Source organism: Cimex lectularius, unplaced genomic scaffold (assembly GCF_000648675.2).
Source record: "Cimex lectularius strain Harlan isolate CLEC.00 unplaced genomic scaffold, Clec_2.1 scaffold111, whole genome shotgun sequence".
Lineage (NCBI taxonomy): Eukaryota > Metazoa > Arthropoda > Insecta > Hemiptera > Cimicidae > Cimex > Cimex lectularius.
The window spans coordinates 921,054-940,066 of NW_019392681.1; the positions used below are offsets into that span (position 1 = coordinate 921,054).

Below are 19,013 nucleotides of genomic sequence, written 5' to 3' on the forward strand. Positions count from 1 at the left end.
AATTGAGAGTTTTATATCTCACAAACATTCCTTTTCATGAGGGTTAAAAAATCGTCTTCCATGTACTTAGATCTGTCTAGTTTTTAACCGAATATTGTAATTCAAATAACTTAAGGAGAAAAAAAAACATTATGCCATTATCTAATAACATGTATTATATAAAATAACTCAAAATGAAAAGTTAATAACAAACATACATCTTCTGGAATGTTTTAATATCCTTCTGCTGAATTTTTAAAAGTTTAAGAAATCAAACTTTTTGAAGGGCGTCTCTTAAAAATTTCGGCAATGCAAAAGCCGCTCGGTGGACTTCAGAAGTATAATAGCGAAATTTCATTTGTTCTAAATCTTCGTCAGTCATTGTCTTAAGAGGTTCTTTAAAATTCGTCTCCTAAAACATAATAGAACATGAAATATAGAAACAAAATCAATTCATGATATCACTTACCAGGTTCAAACTGCCTAAAACGAATCCGATCTGTCCGTTCGGGTATGTCGGAACGGACGTGTAGCCGTAAGAGACTACCGGAAAGGCTTGCTTACAGTTTTTAAACGTATTGACTACAATATCTAAATTTGTCCAAGGTGTTCCGGCTTGGGAACAGACGATACCGTTCGGCTTTAAAGCCGATTTCATCAGTTCGAAATACGGCTGTTGAAACAGAGGCACAGCTGGACCTAAAAGGACGCCATTTATAGAGTATAATTAGTCAAAGCGGTCAAAACGATTTACCAACGGGATCTGAGGAGTCTGTAATGATCACGTCGTATTCGTTCTTTCTATTTTTGAGGAAGACGAAACCATCCTCGACGTGTAAAGTCAGTTTAGGATGGTCTAAACCTTGCGACAAGCTCGGTAAATACTTTCTGGAGACTTCCATGACGAGGTCGTCGATTTCAACTTGATCTATTGCTTTTACGGAAGGATGTTTCGCCACTTCCCTTGCAACACCACCATCGCCTCCTCCAACGATTAAAACCTTTAAAAAGATCAATTTCTTTATGATGATAGTAATGAAAAAAAAGTGAATTAAGTATAAGTACTGAACATAAAAAAAGAGTTAAACAGAATAAAACCAAAAATGGCATACAGATAGCGTTCAACATTTAAAAAAGCAATTTAATTATGATAGAATAGAACTTACTTGCACCACAAGCCACTAACATTGAAGTACAGAGAATCTTTTAAATAATAGACTTTTAAATTAAATTTTAATTAAGTGAACAAGATGGGTCAAAGGTCACGCGGTATATACAATGAAAGAGTTGATGAATTAGCCAAGTAGGCAAAAATTAGAGGAGTCCCAGGAGAAATTGGGAAAACGGGGCGATTTCATAAACGATTTGAAAAGGAAAGACAAGGTAACAAAATTTATACGATGTGATTGCAGTGGGCCTTCTTATCATTCAGAAAGATTCAGAAAAACCCATTTCGAGAAAGAAGACTTCCTTCTTTGCAACAATGTCACACTTGAGAATTGGTCATTATATTTGTACAATCACAAGTTGTACAATTTGGAAACGTGTACGTGCACACTACAATCAGAAGTCAACATGAAAGCATATAACTGCGTTTTTAGAGCATCTAAAAAATTGCAGTATGAGCACAGTATTTCCTGGCTCAGTATTAATCAATTAATTTTTAAGGATGTTTTAACGGCTAAGGTCATTTCACGCCCTAACATCCCAAACCTTCTATCTTAGTTTAGCTATACCCTTCTGAGTGCTATAAAGCTCTGACTCCAAACATTCACTCATAGACTAATTTATCCTATTGCCATCCAAGCTTTAATTTATCCTCTTAAAATTCTTAATTTGGAAGGCCAAATGTATGCAAAAATCACATTTTAAATTACTAATTGTTCAGAAATCGTGAGAAGCGGTCTGGTGTGATGTAGATTTTAGAAAAACATTTTCTTTATCGTGCCAACGTTTCAATCTTTATTGAGATCATCTTCAGGGCCTGGGATTTACAAACATTGTTTACATTTAACAAATACATTTAGGATGTGGAAAAGTGAATTTATACAATGCAAAATATATTTTTATTACAATTAATTAAGGTTTTTAGTTGAGATAAAAAAGTCAATGGCACGAGCGGGATTCGAACCCACGATCTTCGGCTTGATACTCCGCTGCTCTACCACTCGAGCTATCGTGACCTCGATCCACTCGGACACCAACTTCCCATCTCAACCCCACCTTTTGAGTTTTCCCTCCTTTTTGCCATTTTTCAAATGTCGTGTAATCGGATTGGATTTATCTTTTTTTATCTCAACTAAAAACCTTAATTAATTGTAATATATTAATTGGTCAAGCAGACCACAAAATTAGTGAATTTAATGATTAAAATCGAAGTATACTTCACTAAAGCTCGCCGTCGCCATTTCAATTGCCGTCGAGAATCAAAACCGATTACATGACATTTGAAAAATGGCAAAAGGAGGGAAAACTCATAAGGTGGGGTTGAGATGGGGAGTTGATGTCCGAGTGGATCGAGGTCACGATAGCTCAAGTGGTAGAGCAGCGGCGTATCAAGCCGGAGATCGTGGGTTCGAATCCCGCTCGTGCCATTAACTTTTTTTATCTCAACTAAAAGCCTTAATTAATTGTCATGTATTAATTGGTCAAGCGGACCACGAAAGTAGTGAATTAATAAAAAATATATTTTGCATTGTATAAATTCACTTTTCCACATCCTAAATGTATTTGTTAAATGTAAACAATGTCTGTAAATCCCAGGCCCAGAAGATGATCTCAATAAAGATCGAAACGTTGGCACGATAAAGAAAATGTTTTTCTGAAACCTACATCACACCAGACCGCATCTCACGATTTCTGAATAATTATCGATTAACGGCCACTAATCACCACACATTTTAAATTACATATAAAATTTATTTTTTTATTTATTTATTTATTTATTTTTTTTTTTAAATTAGAATTCTGAATTTTTGTTCCAAAATTTAAACATTTCCCATAGGCTTGTATGGCTAATAATAATAATAATAATAATGGACTAGCAACAGTCTCAGTATGAGTATAGGCTCATCCTTATCATTTTATTCTTCCACTGAAATATGATAAATAAATTAATTCTACATAACAATAATAAGAAACACTTTTTTTTTTTTTTTTTTTTTTTTTTTTTTTTTTTTTTTTTTTTTGAGGGAGCTATCTTTCTTATTTAAATTGCAATTTTGACCATTGCAGTTTATTACCCCGCAATTTGTATTTTCTTACATTTCCATTAATTTTTATTATTATTATTTTTTTAATGGAGGGCACTGATAATGGAGTCATATCAGCCTCCACTGCACCATGAGGGCCGATGGTGGAATATGTAATATTCTCACTCATTCATACATTCATACAAATAGTACCACAAAAATATATACAATAAATAATTTATACATTCAATATGTATAGATTAAATATGAGGAAATATCCTGTTTCCCTTAAACAGTGCTTCTCAAGCCCTACTGCCCAAGGATGTTTTATGAGGTGCCATGCCTACTCGCTCCCTGTAAGGGGACAAACCGTGGCACTCCTCGACCGAGTGACCTTTCTCTTCAAGCGGGAACCTGTGTGGTGTTTGCTCCAAAAGAATGAGTCCTTGTGTCAATCGGCGCTCCACCCAGACAGAATTGGGGGTTAGTGAGCCCTCCTAAGTTACAAAAGTGGAGAAGATTGATGTTTCGCTCTTTGGCGAGAAAGAAAAACCGACTTCTTCGCCCCTTGACGTCGCAATATCTATTGCCAACTGCATCACCCCACGTTCATTTATATAGTTATATCGTCACACATTTATTCTGGATACTATTGACAATAGCTTGTGAGAGTCAATGGATCATTGGAGCCTGTCGCTATCGGGTCCCTGCTTGTGCGTAATTTTTCACCTGACAAGTTTTAACTTAGCTGAATTTTTCAAATAAGAACATTTTAATAAAAGAAAAAAAATTAAACATGGAATCTGAAACTTATTTCCAGACTGTACTTCTCATAATGATGAGCAAGTTATTAATAAACTAAAGATTTTACAACAATGTCAAAACATGGCTAAATTTGAGAATTTTTCAAAGCAATCTGAAAGCATGTAACAATAATTTTCAAATGCAAATTTTTGCATCGTTTATTAAACAAAAATATTTTTAAATAAAACAGTAATGGCAAATATAAGGTTGTCAATTACACGATTAATAATTACTACAAGGTTTAGATTTTAGCTCACAAATCAAATCGCAAAATTACCTTTTGTGGATTTGGGTGGCTATGAAGCGGCAGGTATGAGATCATTTCCTGATAGGAAAATTCGTCAAATTCCGTGCATTGAATGATGCCATCGAGGATCAATGCCTTCCCGAGAGATTTCCTATAAAACAAGAAATGTCAATCCACGGTTCAACGCCGGAGACAACATGCTTACGTTTGAAGGACTTGGATGCTCTGGAATTTTGACTTCCCTTTATACAACACAGAATCGACTTCCAGTGATAGAGCTATACTTGGCCACAGCTTGTCAATCTCAGTGAACCAGCCTTCTTTAAAAGCGTTCATTGTACCACCCTGAAAAAAACAATAATAATATTACAAGAATACCCGAACATAAATTAAACTGTAAAGCTGGAATTTGACATATATTACAAATGCAAGACCTTGGCTTAGACAGCAGAGGACTAAAAGTGATGTTTTATTTATAGGCAACAAAACAATTGTCATAAACAAATAAAATATGCTGAAAATCATTACAACAAAACTAAGATTTATAAATAAAATAATAGGTACAATCTAATAGCTACTTATATAAAATAATTTCTGTTGTAGGACGGCTTAATAGGATAGCTTCTAAAACTTTTTCATGGATAATATTTGAAAAACTAAAGGACAATTTTCGGTGATCTAGATGAGCAGGAATTGGAGTGTAAATTTGGAGGAAGTGACTCGAAAGTAAAAAACATGTCTAATGTATTAACATCATCAGGGCATGAAGAGAACTGTATTTTTTATTTTAACAGAATTTAATATTTAATGTAGATAAAACCTGATTTTTATTAAATCCAACAAACCTTCATGCAGAACCGATCAAATATGTTTTCTCTTTTAGTTTTGTCTTGGAATCATTCAAAAGTTATTACCGAATATACAATTGCATTTACAAAAAAAATATATCAGAATATCAATACAATATATATTATCTATATATTTAAATATCAAAATATTAATAGGCTACATATAATGAAAAAAAAATATAGGGTACAATTTTATAACAATTTCCCTTGTTATACTTACATCTTTTAAAAAATATAGATTCTGATGTTGTGTGTAAATACCCAAAACATCAAATAAATGTTTCAATAAATAATGAAACTTTTTTTTAAATAAAAAAAAACAAAACATGAAATTGCTTTTTAACAAAAAAAAATCAAATTAGTCTCAAAAATCTCCATGTTCTAAAAAACACCTTATAAAAAAAACTCAATGTAAACAAAGAAAAGTTTATGTTCATTTATTCGAGCATGCACATAATGTAATAATCATAATATATCACTAATATTGTAGACTGTTTGAGTATGTTTATTTTGAGAAAAAGCAAAAGGCAAATTTGCTTCCTTCTTAACTCAATCAATTATTAATATTTAATGAATGTAAAATCTATTTCCTTGAGTTTTTTCTTGAAAAAATACATAAACAAAAATTACTACTGTATAAATTAGGGAAAACAAAAATGACTAAAAAGAATTCTGTACTTTGATAATGAAACAAAAATCTTCCAGGAAAACCATTAAAATAAAAAATTATTACTGTATAAATTAGGGAAAAGATGAATGATAGAAAAAAATTCTGTACTTTTTGAACTTAATGAAATGAAAAACATCCAGGAAATCCATTAAAATAAAAAAATACTACTGTATAAATTAGGGAAAAAGATGAATGATAAAAAAAAATAATTCTGTACTTTTTGAACTTAATGAAATGAAAATCATCCAGGAAATCCATTAAAATAAAACATTACTACTGTATAAATTAAGGAAAAGATGAATGATAAAAAAAAAAGAATTCTGTACTTTTTGAACTAAATGAAATGAAAATCATCCAGGAAATCCATTAAAATAAAACATTACTTCTGTATAAATTAGGAAAAAGAAGAATGATAAAAAAAGAATTCTGTATTTCAATAATGAAACTAAAATTTTCCAGAAAACCACTAAAATAAAAAATTATTACTGTATAAATTAGGGAAACGATGAATGATAAAAAAGAATTCTGAGCTTCATTAAAGAAAGGAGAATCTTCAAGAAAACCATTAAAATAAAAAATTACTCTGGTATAAATTACACTAATTATACTCCTTTCATAAATCAAAACTTTTTTTTTCCTAAGGAACACACGTAAAACCTAACTCAAAAGCTAAATATTGCCTTTTTTATTAGATATTACAGTAAACATGTAACAATTTGTCAATACATAGCAATCATATAAATATAATATCTAACAATAAACCCTAGAGAGATAACACTGTACCATTTTAATATTTTAAACAATAATTAGTACATAATTCTCGAATCAAGTGTCAGAACTCACCTCTTCAGACGTCATAGTGCTGAAATATTTTCCCTTAAAATCCTAAACTTGTTGACAGTCAACAACAACAAAAAACAACAACTTTGGTTTGATTGACAGGCAAGGCGACGCCAAAGCACGTGGTAACCTGGAAGCGACTACCTAGCTCAAGGTATGATCCTTGCATCAGGTTGTAAATGTCATCCTCCAAGATTGTCTCATTGAATGACATAAAACAATTTTCGACTGCAAAATTGGTTTATCTCGGATATCTTATAAGTCTTCCAGATATATATTGAAAAATTTTGGACCTCTGACAGGATTTTCAACGATTTAAATTAAAATTTAAAATACAAACAACTTTTGCTTTGGGGCGCCACCTGCTTGGCACGTCAATAATTAATATTTATACTTTGTGACCTCATTTGTTGACGTTGATAATTAATTACTAATAATAAATTTTAAAGACCTGATGGAGAGGATATATTCTTCGAAGGCTCAGTGAAAATAAATTAATATTTTCTTTCAAATTGGCCTCATCCCTGATTTTTAATATAAAATTAACAATATTGTCATTTTTTATATTATTATTTAACACTAATATTGGTTTGTTATGACTCGCTTTATAAAAAAGTCTCTTTATAAATTGAATTAATTATTTTGGAAAACATTTTTTATAGTTTATACTATTTTTATAGTATTTACTAATATATTATAATTGTGAAATTTACTATCATATAGCCAAGCTGCTCTAAAAGCTCTCGGAACGTACAAGATCAACTGAAAACTAGTCTATGTCTACCTAAATACCCTAAAACTACTGGGATCTACAAGAGGGTAATAATTAATAGGTCTATGTCTTAATCTTATGCAACTACCTTGCAATAGCCAGGAAAAGAAAGGTTATGGTAACTAGTAAAACAATGGATACCAAGAACTGGAGGAGTTCCCTCCTGAGCACTGCAGCTGAACAGCTTATTGTACTTTATCCCTGGCTCCATATTTTTGGGGGCTTTCAACACAAGTGTGAATTTGAGCCCCGGTATGTCGGTGTTCTTCCATCGAAGAAACTCATTTTTGAAGGGGGTTAGGACCAAATTCAGGATCACTAAGATCTGATCCCGCTCCTTCCATTGATGAGTGCCGTGTCAATTTCTTTCAACTGCAGCCACCGGTCCCCTTAGGCGCCAGAAAAGTCTAGAAGCGACGGTGGGGATCGAACCCACGACCGCAGGCTCTTCTAGCTGAGAGTCTGATGCCTTAACCACTCGGCTACTGTGGCCCCCTAGTAAAACCACACTTATGTAGTGTAGACCTAGTCCTGATGAGAATCTGTATAGTGTACATCATTAAAGAAATGCAAATCTTCAAGGAAGACCAAGACATCCGGAAAAAAATCACATCATTATTGGCCCCACCACAACCAATCGTTCAGGCCGAATTGCTGAGCATATAAACATGTGCACTGAAATAAATATCATATATCATATGAGTGCACTAATAATAATACTATAAGATAGCCATACAGCTCTAAAGGCTCTTCAATTCTAACAGATTAACCTAACTCTTGTGTGAAATGGCCTAAATACCCTTAAAAAAACTGGGATCTACAAATAACATCGTTTGTTTTCAAGTCGTGAGGGAATGACAATGAGACAGCAATGAACAAGCCAAGCAGGCTAAATTATTTTGTGGCATACAATTATAGCCGTTTTAAGAAAGAACTGGAATATTTGGCAACTAAAGAACACAACAAACTGGGAAGTGGGAACGTATGCCAGGTCGTACGAAGTAGGCGAAAAGATAACCTGCAAAAAACAGCCAAAAAAGAGAAAGAGGAAATCATTTTCTGCAGAAACGAATTAAAAACTATAAATGGTATATTTACAAGACATGCTCCAGTAAAATACGAATTTAAAAAACTGGGAATATCAACAGATGACTAATTCAGTCTAGGAATGTTTAGTAGAAACAGAGACATGCAACATGTTAGCAACTGCCCTGTGTTAACAGGAAAAAATTAAGGTACCTAGGAAAACCATATGCAATATAGACCTAGATTCCATACCAAGAGAATTCTGTACTTTAATATGAAAGCGAAAATCTTACGGTAAAACTATTAGCAGAGATCTAACACAATAGACAAAATTTCAAGTGCTAAATGAAAAATTCCTATGACTCCAAATGAGAGGAAAAAATGTGATATTTCCTCTTTGGGCTCGCAAGGTAATGAAAATGTAGTTTGCCCGTTTCCAATCATTTTTGGTCTTCCCATATTCATTGTTTTGGCTTTTTGCCATCTTAATTGGTGGGTTTTCTCTGCAAAGCATATAATTATCTTCTATTAAAAGCTTAGGCATGTCTGACAGTTTAAAACAGCAAGGATAGGCCACCAAAATATTGGAAATATTTCATTCATTTCTTAGGGTATAATTATGACCATATGGCAAGCAATAATTAGTAATTATTGTTAAAAGATTTTGCAATAATTACATAATGGCATCAGGTATTTTAAAAAAAATTGTAAATATAAGTGCTCAACTATAACATTTATAAGAAAAATTAAAAAAAAAGTTTCGTAATTCATTTATACAAAGTATAATTAGCAAATTCATCAATACTTGTATGTAATATAATAATCATTGTAGATATAATATATTAGATAAATATAAAATAAGTATGGCCATGAAATTGTGGGTTATATTTACAGTTTAAAATAAATTCTTTCTTAACTTACCAGAAATATAAATTCTCAGGCTCATACGTTGAAACAGTGCAGGCACAATAAATTAAATATGAATATTAAAGGCAAGAGTATAAATGTGAAGGATGAGATAAGCTGCCATTAACGGTGAATGGAAGATAACAAATATATACAGTACAAGGGTTCTGATATCTACGACCTTTACTACGTAGATTTTTTTGTAAATATTCTTTTTCATTTTCTTTTCCTTCCCTTTTTGACAGTTATGTTGTAAGTTATTTTTAATTTAATACAACGGGAAGGAACATCTTTCTATTTGCAACTTTTGTGCCATAGTCATACAATCATTGTTTAAATATTTATGCATTTCAATTACTATGTTATTTTGGAAAAGTGGAAAAAATGGCTTGTGATTGTAAAATATCATGTGGATAAAAAATTTTCTAATGTTCCTATGAGCTAACATTACATGTATGCCACTGTGATTTTGTGTGCTGAAGATGGTCAATTTTTCATATTTTCACATATTTTCTTTTACTACTATTTACTCAATTTTTTTAAACAAGAATGACTTGATTGTGTATTTGTATGCAAGACTACATCCTTATTCTTCTTTGTTTTTAACTGAAGATGTTTCAACCCTTTAGAACAATATGACAGTGAGAATCGATGACAATAATCAGGACTGATCAAATTATTAAAAGACCGACAATTCCAAGATCGTCGAACAAAATGGCACAATTAAATAATTCGAATGACTTCAGATAAAGATTACAGCGAATCTGAGATAATTAACGGATAATTATCTTTTGGTATGATCAGCAAATATATGAAACTTGTTAAACCATTTTGTTTTAGCATTTCTTTTCAAATTATATTATTTCTAGCTTTTTGCCTTTTAACAGTGCCTTCAAAATATTACATATAGGCTTATTGTTTTGCTTAAAAAATTATCTAACATAAGCAAAAATTAATTTTATTTATTTTGTTACTTTTTTTTGTGTGTTATCATAAATATTCTTCCTGCCATCTTCAGTGCTGGAACCAGCCTTTAATAACTACGAATTGAATCTTTCATGTAGAAAACCCACCTCTAAAGATTGCAAAAAGGCAAAACGCATCTGACAGCCAGGATAGGAAGACTAAAAATGATTTGAAACAACCAAACTACATGTACTCTGCAGGCCCAAAGAGGAAATATCACAATTTTTCCTCCCATTTGGAGTTGTAGGAATTTCACCCTTTAGCACTTATACTTTTGTCTATGTGCCAATCTCTGCTAATGGTTTTCCTGGAAGATTTTCATTTCTTTAAAGAAGCATACAATTCTTCTCAGGGGTATGGTATCTAGATCTATATTGCACAGCTCTATCCTAGGTACTATAGCCTTTTCCTAGCCGTAGGACAGTTGCATAGGATGCTCTGTCTTTTTTAGACATTGGTCATCCTAATAGTCTCATTTTCAAAGCAGTATTTTACTGGATCATGTCTCTTAAATATACCTGTTAGATCTTTTAAGTTGTTTTTTTGTGGAATGATTTCCTTGTTTCCCCATTTGGTTGTTTTGGTTGTCTCATGCCTCAACCTCTTAGGTTACCTACATCCCTTCTGAGTGCTATAAAGCTCCGAATCCAAAAATTCACCCATAAACTAATCTATCCTATTGCCATCGAAAGCTTTAATTTATCGTTTTAAAATACTTAATTTGTAAAGCCAAAAACCCATTTTAAATTATAAAATTTAATTAGAATTTCGAATTTTTGTTCCATAATTTAAACATTACCCATAGGCTTGCATGGGCAGTAATAATAATAATACTAATAATAATAATGGAGTCAGACTAGCAACAGTCTCAGCATAAACCAAAAACATAATAATGCTTTTTTTTGGAGGAAGCTATCTTTCCTTATTTAAATGGCGCTTTTTGACATTGTAGTTTATACCCCGCAATTTGTATTTTCTTTTATTTCATTTTCCTGCTCTGGCAGCCTCAAAAATTCCTGAAAAAAGAATGAAATCGTGCACGCACAACTCTCATTTAAACACTAGCAGTCAAACATTCAAAGATTAAATGTTGTATAATTAATATATTTAATTAATATTGATTTTGGTTAGAAGTAATAATTGATAATTACATAGTTTTAATTCATATTTCAAAATGTTTCAATTAATCTCAAAAATTTGTGTTAAATTATAAACATTTCTAAATTTATTTACAGTTATAAGTATAACCTTTATACTTTTATTGTACAAATTTGTAATTGGGAAACCGTAAAATAAATAAATAAATAGGNATAATATTATATTATATATATTCTCAAATTTATTGGATTTTATAATGAGATTTAGGCCTTTTCCCAGATTATTTTACCATTGAATGTTTGTCTGTTTGTGTTTTTGAATGAGAGTTGTGCGTGCAAGATTTCTTTCTTTTTTCAGCAATGTTTGAGGCTGCTGGAGCGTAAAAATAAAATGGACAAAAATATAAATTGCGGGGTAATAAAGTACAATGCCCAAAATCGCAATTTAATAATTATATATTTTTACTGTTATATATAATATGATTTAATAATTAATTACATGGCATGTTTGTTTTTAAAAACGATATGAATCATCTCCTTTTCTTTTTCCCGTTTCCTTTTTTTCTTTTTCTACTTTTTTCCATAATGTGGTTTCATCATTCGATTATAAATAATTAAAAATTTAAAGAATATATTACTGAAATTATTGTATATATTATGTATGTATTTATTTACGGATCGAAATACACTATAAAAAAAGACATTTTACAATAACAAAAAATATAAATAATATATGTAAAAATACAAATAATATATATAAAAAGAATAAGGATGTATATACATGGTAATAATATAAATGGTAAATATAAATGATAAATATAAAAATACAATTAAAGAGTAAAAACTGAACAACAAAAATGAAAGACATAATTACTAACCAAATAAGGCAGAGGAAACAAAATAAAGCTGAAAGACAATTGAAACTACAATAATTAGGTACATATTTAATGAAAATAATGCTCTTTGTAAATATATAATAAGACTAGAGTGCGAGAATTAGTTGAACCAGTAAATGAAATAAATTGTAATAATTTTGTACAGTATGAAATATAAAAGCATTCAACTAAGGTTGTAGGATAAGGTTTTTCACAGATTGCACAGAACTATTGAAGAAGTCAATGCTATTGCAGATGTTGTTACTCTTGATCATCATTCTGTGTAGAGGAGAAGAGAGCATGTAGTTAGAGCTTTGGAATTCAAAATAAAATAATTTATAGGTTTTAAGAGAGTGCGAAGGGACATGTAGCTGTTGTTGAGAGAGGAGATAAGGACTATCAATGAGATTGTTTAATAATTTAAATACAAAAACAATATCAAAGTAATCCCTTCTTAGAGCCAGATCGAAAAGTTTAAATTCAGAGCGGATTCCAGGGTAGGCAGAATTCGGAGGAAGATTGAGTTTGTAGGAAAGTATATTCTATTATATGTTTTATTTTTATTATTGCTGATCATATTTTATTATGTTTATAAAACTTAATTTATTTCTTACATAAGTACATGTAATGGGGTATAAAACCCTATTTGTTACCTTTAAAATAAATAATTAAACGAAATCATACTCCCAACCATTTTTTTTTTTCAAATCAGAGTTTTGTTTTAAACCAATAATTATTTGTCAAAGTATTTACATTCATATCTATATAATTTGTATTATTGAGTATTGGCCTCATCTCTGATTATTAATTAACAAATTATACTGTTTTGGTTTCGGTGTTTTATTCCCTGTTTTTGTTTTTCCTTTATCCCTTATTCGATTCATTTAGTTAATCGATTTAGTTAATTAATTTAAACATCTTTTAGCATATTATACGATGGTATAATTTAATCTAATAGATTTTCAATATTTTATAGTTTTATTAATTATTTTCGTGATATTTTATTGTTTAAAAGTTACATTTGTGAACACAAAGAAAGATGTTGTATGAATCGATGCTTTTGATGTTGCTGTAGTTGTAGTTGATACTTTTGATCGTTGACTATCGATCATTGAGACAAGGTTAGGTTTGTGAGTTGTGTTATCGCCGCCTTCTGCGCATTCGGTAAGGAAAACTCGTTTCTCTTGTTTCTTGTTCCTTGTAAAGTGAAAAAAGCAGTTCAAAAGAGATGGCAGACGTGCTCGACATCGACACTCCGGAGGAGTTCGGTGTTGAAGTTGAAATGGAAGAGGAGACGGTTGACGAAGGAGCGCTCAACATTGCGATGCTGAAGGAAAAGGCGAACAAACGGAAAGGCCGGGGTTTCACCGAAGACTCGAGGAACCTCGAGGACGTCGGCGTGTTCGAATCCTTGGAACGGGACGACGACCAACCCGGGCCCCAGAGGTCGGTCGAAGGCTGGATCCTCTTCATAACATCCCTTCACGAGGAGATCCAGGAAGAGGACATGCACGAGAAGCTCTCTGAGTACGGCGAGATCAAGAACATCCACCTGAACCTGGACAGAAGGACGGGTTTCCTCAAAGGCTATGCCCTTGTCGAGTACAGCAAGTACGGTGAAGCTTTGGCCGCGAAGGAAGCTCTCGATGGTATGGAGATCCTAGGCCAGGTAGTCAGCGTTGACTGGTGCTTCGTCAACGGACCCCAGAAGTCACACAGAAGGACGACAAAAAAAGGAATGGAAGGCAAGATCCACCACCACCTAGGTCTCAAAGGGAAATACGACGTTTGATCCAATTGATCTATTGAATTGACTATTTTTTTTTTTATATATATTTCTCGTGTGACAATTATGTAAAACCAAGTTTGGCAATTAGACAAAACCAAGATTATGTCAGTATAAACATTTCTTTATTACTGGTACAGTTTTGTAAATTACCTTGTACTTTTATTTTTATTAATAAAAAAATTAATAACATTCTTCTTTTAATACACGCTACATATCAATGCATCGGGAGATTAATCAGATAAGCCACAAAACATGACTTGATTTTAATTTCTTGGAAATTGTAATCCCCCATAGGCATTATTTCTTTTTCAAATCCAGTTAGGTTTGATACCACTTTTATATTTAATTATTTTGAAATATTATGCCATTAGAAATGTAAGTTACCCGTTGCAATTTTAGGAAGAGGATGCTCCCTCAGAAATCAGCAGATGGTTCCAAAAATTTTAAACCCGGTGGCATCAGCCCTGAGAAGAAAGAGGGTTCCAGACTGGAAAATCTATGACGAAGCTCTGCAGGACTATGTTGAGGGAGACCCAATGAAAAGTACTCAGGAATTAACAAGAGTTGGAGTTTTCCATTCCAACGTAAATCGTTGCTGCATAACTTGTGGAAATTGAATCACTAATTCAGAGTGGTTCGATATGAGTTGACCATTGAGCAGAACTCCGACAACAGAAATCTGTAACATCCTTTGAAAACCCCAAATGACCTTAAGTACATCGTCCTATTTTGGAATTACGAAGACATGAGTTCATTCCACAAGGTCGAACCATTGATTCAGAACTTTATTATGGGAAGTTACAAAAATGTGTAATGCTATGACCCAACATTACACAGGATCAGTAAATAGAAATCGGGTTTTGTTTCAACAAAATAACACACTTCATATTACACGAAACAAAAAATTTCAGAATTGAATGGAATTGTGCTTCTCACCCTGCTTACAGCCCAAACTTAGCACCTTCTGACTACCACCTGTTCCAGTCTATGGCTCATTATCTCCAAGAGAAAACAATTCTCTGGATGAGGTTCAAAATATTGTTGCAGAATTCTTTTATTCAAAACCCAAAGAATGGTATTGTGAAGGAATCCAATGCTGGCTTTGAGATGGCAACAAACCATAGAACACAGCAGTATATACTTTGAATGAAAAAAAAAAAAAAATTGTGCGAAAATAAAATTATTTTTAAATTAGCAAGAAGAATGGTAATTTTTTATGACTCACCGTATAATTTGTAGCTTGGTTACAGGTCTACCAGGTGTAGGTTTGATTGTTTTGAGGTCTGCAAAGTGATGAATGAGCTGTATCCAGTCAGCTTTGTCTGCTTATTCTTGCTGATTTGGTTTGTCAGATATATTTCTCTATGTTCAATTATTCAACTAATCGCTGAAGATAGTGAGCTATATCTGACAGTTCGACCTTCATGAGATTTGCAGAGTGGTGATCCAATAGCTTGATTGGATGACCAGTTAATATCTCTTATTGATCATTTATTGATTGTAGCCGTTTGAAGTTGGTAAATGCTTAAAACATTTGACAGACATCACTGAAGATGCATCTGAAAGGGAAAGTCGAGATAGAGAAATGTTTAAGCTAAAAGTTCAAACAATTGCAGACTTCACAATGTTTTAACCCTTTTTCAATTAAATATATTAATAATATTTACTTATTAAATAACCTATGTCAAATGGGCTTAGCACCAATTATCATTGGCTTTGTTTGTCATATGGTTCAGGCATTTCTCCATCTTCATACAGATAGACCACATGAAATGCTGAAGCTTGTGTGACACAGAATATCTGAGAATCAGGTCAGGATGATTGAGAAGAATCACTGCAGCTCAAATAATGTTTGAACATCAGACAGATTTTAATAGCCTATTCGATCGTTCTGTGTCGCATTCGCCTCCATATTAAGAATTAAATTAGAAAAAAGGAGGACCAACAGATGTTCAAGCTAAAGGATTATTACACAATGGTAAAACATTGGTGGTTCAGTGGTAAAGAGTGTTGGGGTACTGTTTTGAAGACAATGAGTTCAAAGAGTTTGATCAACTTCAATCATGCTGATCTCAGACCAAACACTTATGGAAAAATACCTTCAAGCGCATGACATAAATTTACCAACTGTTTTGAGGTTTATTGATAGGTGATTATCTCTGTTTATCCTGATCTTAATCTCAATGATTTTCAGCTTCACCTCTCTTAGGTGGTTAGTCAGTGCGAAAAAGTTGAAACTATACACAAATGTACCTAACTTAAGGGAGTCATATAGGAATGCTTAAAGTCCAACTACATTTGCAATACATTTTTCATACTATAATAAATTAAAAAGCCATGAACTCTGCAGAAATTTAATGCCAGAACATTTCACTAATTTTTTTAACCTTTTAATTTCTTTGAGGTTAATGAATGTTAATAATCTTACATTTATAACTTTTTATAGCTTGAATCATTGGGAAAAATATTTTACAATTACAATTTGTTAACCTGTTACTAAAGTGATTTGTGTTATCCAACGAAAATATGTATGTCAAATATGTAAAAATGTACCTAATAAAGAAATAACATCAGGGAAATAGGAGTTTTAAAACTGCGTAAAGTAACAAAAATGATAAAGAGGAGCCTAATAATATCTATACAGCCTAAATAATATGAAATAGGAACAAAGATATAACAAATAGAAATATTTGTGGTAAAGCAAATTATGAAGAGATTCAAAAAAAGTTTGTTTTAGGGACTTTAGAATTGTTAATGTTTGCAGAAAGTGACATGATACAGATCAAGTAAGTTTAAGAACTTAGATGTCACTTGCAGCTGTTCAATGAACGATTAAGTTTTTTTGTAAACATACATTTTATCCAACATCTATAAACAATAAAAGTTCTAGTCAAGTCAAAAACATATCTTTTTAACCTGAAATGGAAGTACATTACAAAAGAATATATTCTTCAATTATTAAAAATCCAAGGGATAATGTCCTGGAAAAATAGGTATTTGGATATTCTTGTAAGCAACATCTGGACAAACTCAGAATTGATTGTGTTGTCAGCATTTGGTTCATTCCATGAGTAAGCTATTCTCTCCCTTGCATCAATCTGATGGTTATTAATGATCACACAGTGGTGAAGGAAAAATAATTTTTTTGTTATGCGTTATGTTCATTTATTATTAAAAAACAAATAAATGATGGTTTTGAATATTGGGTTACTACTATGAAAGAATAGAATCATTGTTTCTTTGTTCCCAATATTATTATCTGATACAAATTGCAGTATCATTATAACTATAGTTATATCTATCAATTGATTGTGATTGTGAATGTGACTGTGATCATTTCCTCCATGTTGTCTGCACAGTGATGAACTAGTAATTTAGCTGTTGTTGATCATTTTGATCTGCCTGTTGTTGCTGGGTTGGTTCTTCTGGTGAGGAAATATGTCGAAACGCATCTGAAAGATCAGCTTAGTGAGCACAGGCAGACAAAAATGATTGGTAATGACCACATTATAAATTGGCATCTATATTCACTACCGATAAAAGAAGAGCCAATGATGCGTTTGCTCATCATTTTGAGCGAAAATGACAAAAATGAACTGACCAGGTTTTTCCCCAACCAGGGTACTGTTTGCTTCATCAGAAATATAAATGGAAAGAGAAAATAAGAATAAATCTTTAATGTGGATTTTGATCTGATCACATTGCATACAGTTAAAGCTTTTGAGGTTATGGTACATGAATATATTCATTGATCTTCACCCAGCTTTTGATAAAGCTTTATCAAAAATTGTTTTCATATTAAATGTAATTTTTACATATGACACAACATTGAGCATATCTTGTTGATTTAAGTAAGAATCAATGATAGCACCTGTACAATGTCACACAGCATGTGTAGCAATGTCACACGGAGTAGCTCAGGGGGTTCATACTTGGGCCAATCAAATATTTATATGTACGGTCTTCGACAAATTTCAGCTCTAGTAATGGCATAATTTATAAGTTTGTGTCTGTTGACATTGCAACACATTGAAAACCTCATCTATTATGTTGAATGTTCAAACAGAGAATGCAAGACTGATATTTATCTTAAAAACATGACAGTTATTTTTTTATGTAAACACAATTTGACACATATATTAAGCAAATCTTATTGATTTTTTCTCATTTACCGGAAGCATAAATGATTTTCATAAAATTACTTATTCTACAACATGAATATGGCTTCCTCAGGGAACCTCACTTGGGTGTGATGATTTTTAATTTTTGAATGACTTATGCAAAGAAAAAATATTTTAAAGCAAAAATTCAAATATGTGGAAGTGGTGATGCAATAGGGTACTACTGAAAATTTGTTCAGCCAAAACGAACAGAGATTTTTAAGAGTTGAAAAAAGCGAGGTCATCTTAAAACAAGAAAACTTGCAAAATTTCTTCAGTTTTACCCTGACCAAATGGGTCACCTGATCTCAAAATTAATGTAACTATACTTTTTATCGACTATACTAAGTCACGGGAGCTATTGCTAAAACTAGTGCTATTCCACTCATGGACATATGAAATGCACAGACGAAAAGTATAATTAATTAAAATAATTAATATGGTCAGTAATGACTACTAAATACATAAATGGGTATTGTAACTGTTGGGAAGAGGTTCTTGAGCAATTCAAACACAAAGGAAGCAGTTCAATCCTATAGATGCACTCAAAAATTGCATCTTAAAAAAAGTAAGGCAATATTAGACAAAAGTGCATAAAGAAATACTTTTTATCTACCTAAACGAAGTTTTAAAAAAAATGGAAGGTTAAAATATGCAATAACAAACTATATTTTGCAAAATTGTGTTCACTAGAATTAATTTATGTTAAAAAAAATTAGGGGCTTATAATTTTGTCGGAGAGTGCAGATAAATACATGCCATTTGGATTTTGTTTGCGAATGTGAAAATTAATAATTGTACAAAGCAAAAATAACCGGATTTGGGTACATTTCAGATTATTGA

The 19,013-nt window shown here is 32.0% G+C and overlaps 2 protein-coding genes across 3 annotated transcripts; one reads left to right on the forward strand and one right to left on the reverse strand.

The window, feature by feature from the left end:
- Positions 1-132: 132 nt before the first annotated feature.
- LOC106668624 (spermidine synthase) lies at positions 133-9,422 on the reverse strand. Of its 2 annotated transcripts, none has more exons than XM_014397550.2 (6): positions 9,299-9,422; positions 4,427-4,566; positions 4,252-4,372; positions 734-980; positions 449-678; positions 133-391 (listed from the first exon to the last, which is right to left on the reverse strand). In XM_014397550.2, exons 2-6 carry the CDS (start codon positions 4,555-4,557, stop codon positions 251-253), a joined length of 870 nt encoding a protein of 289 aa, XP_014253036.1. In that variant the 5' UTR covers positions 4,558-4,566; positions 9,299-9,422; the 3' UTR covers positions 133-250. The 2 variants fall into 2 exon arrangements, with proteins under 2 accessions (XP_014253036.1, XP_014253035.1); XM_014397549.2 differs by lacking the exon at positions 9,299-9,422 and adding an exon at positions 6,583-6,867.
- Positions 9,423-13,325: 3,903 nt separating this feature from the next.
- On the forward strand, positions 13,326-14,138 carry LOC106668660 (RNA-binding protein 8A). Its single transcript, XM_014397616.2, has one exon. It carries the CDS (start codon positions 13,450-13,452, stop codon positions 14,011-14,013), a length of 564 nt encoding a protein of 187 aa, XP_014253102.1. The 5' UTR covers positions 13,326-13,449; the 3' UTR covers positions 14,014-14,138.
- The last annotated feature ends 4,875 nt before the right edge of the window (positions 14,139-19,013 follow it).

Excerpts from the sequence above, each read along its gene's own strand:
- LOC106668660 (XM_014397616.2), top strand. The coding sequence starts at position 13,450 with ATGGCAGACGTGCTCGACATCGACACTCCGGAGGAGTTCGGTGTTGAA.
- LOC106668624 (XM_014397549.2), bottom strand. Across the intron at positions 4,373-4,426 it reads AGCATCCAAGTCCTTCAAAC|GAAATCTCTCGGGAAGGCAT; the intron begins GTAAGCATGTTG and ends CTTGTTTTATAG. Across the intron at positions 981-4,251 it reads GCCACCCAAATCCACAAAAG|GTTTTAATCGTTGGAGGAGG; the intron begins GTAATTTTGCGA and ends ATCTTTTTAAAG.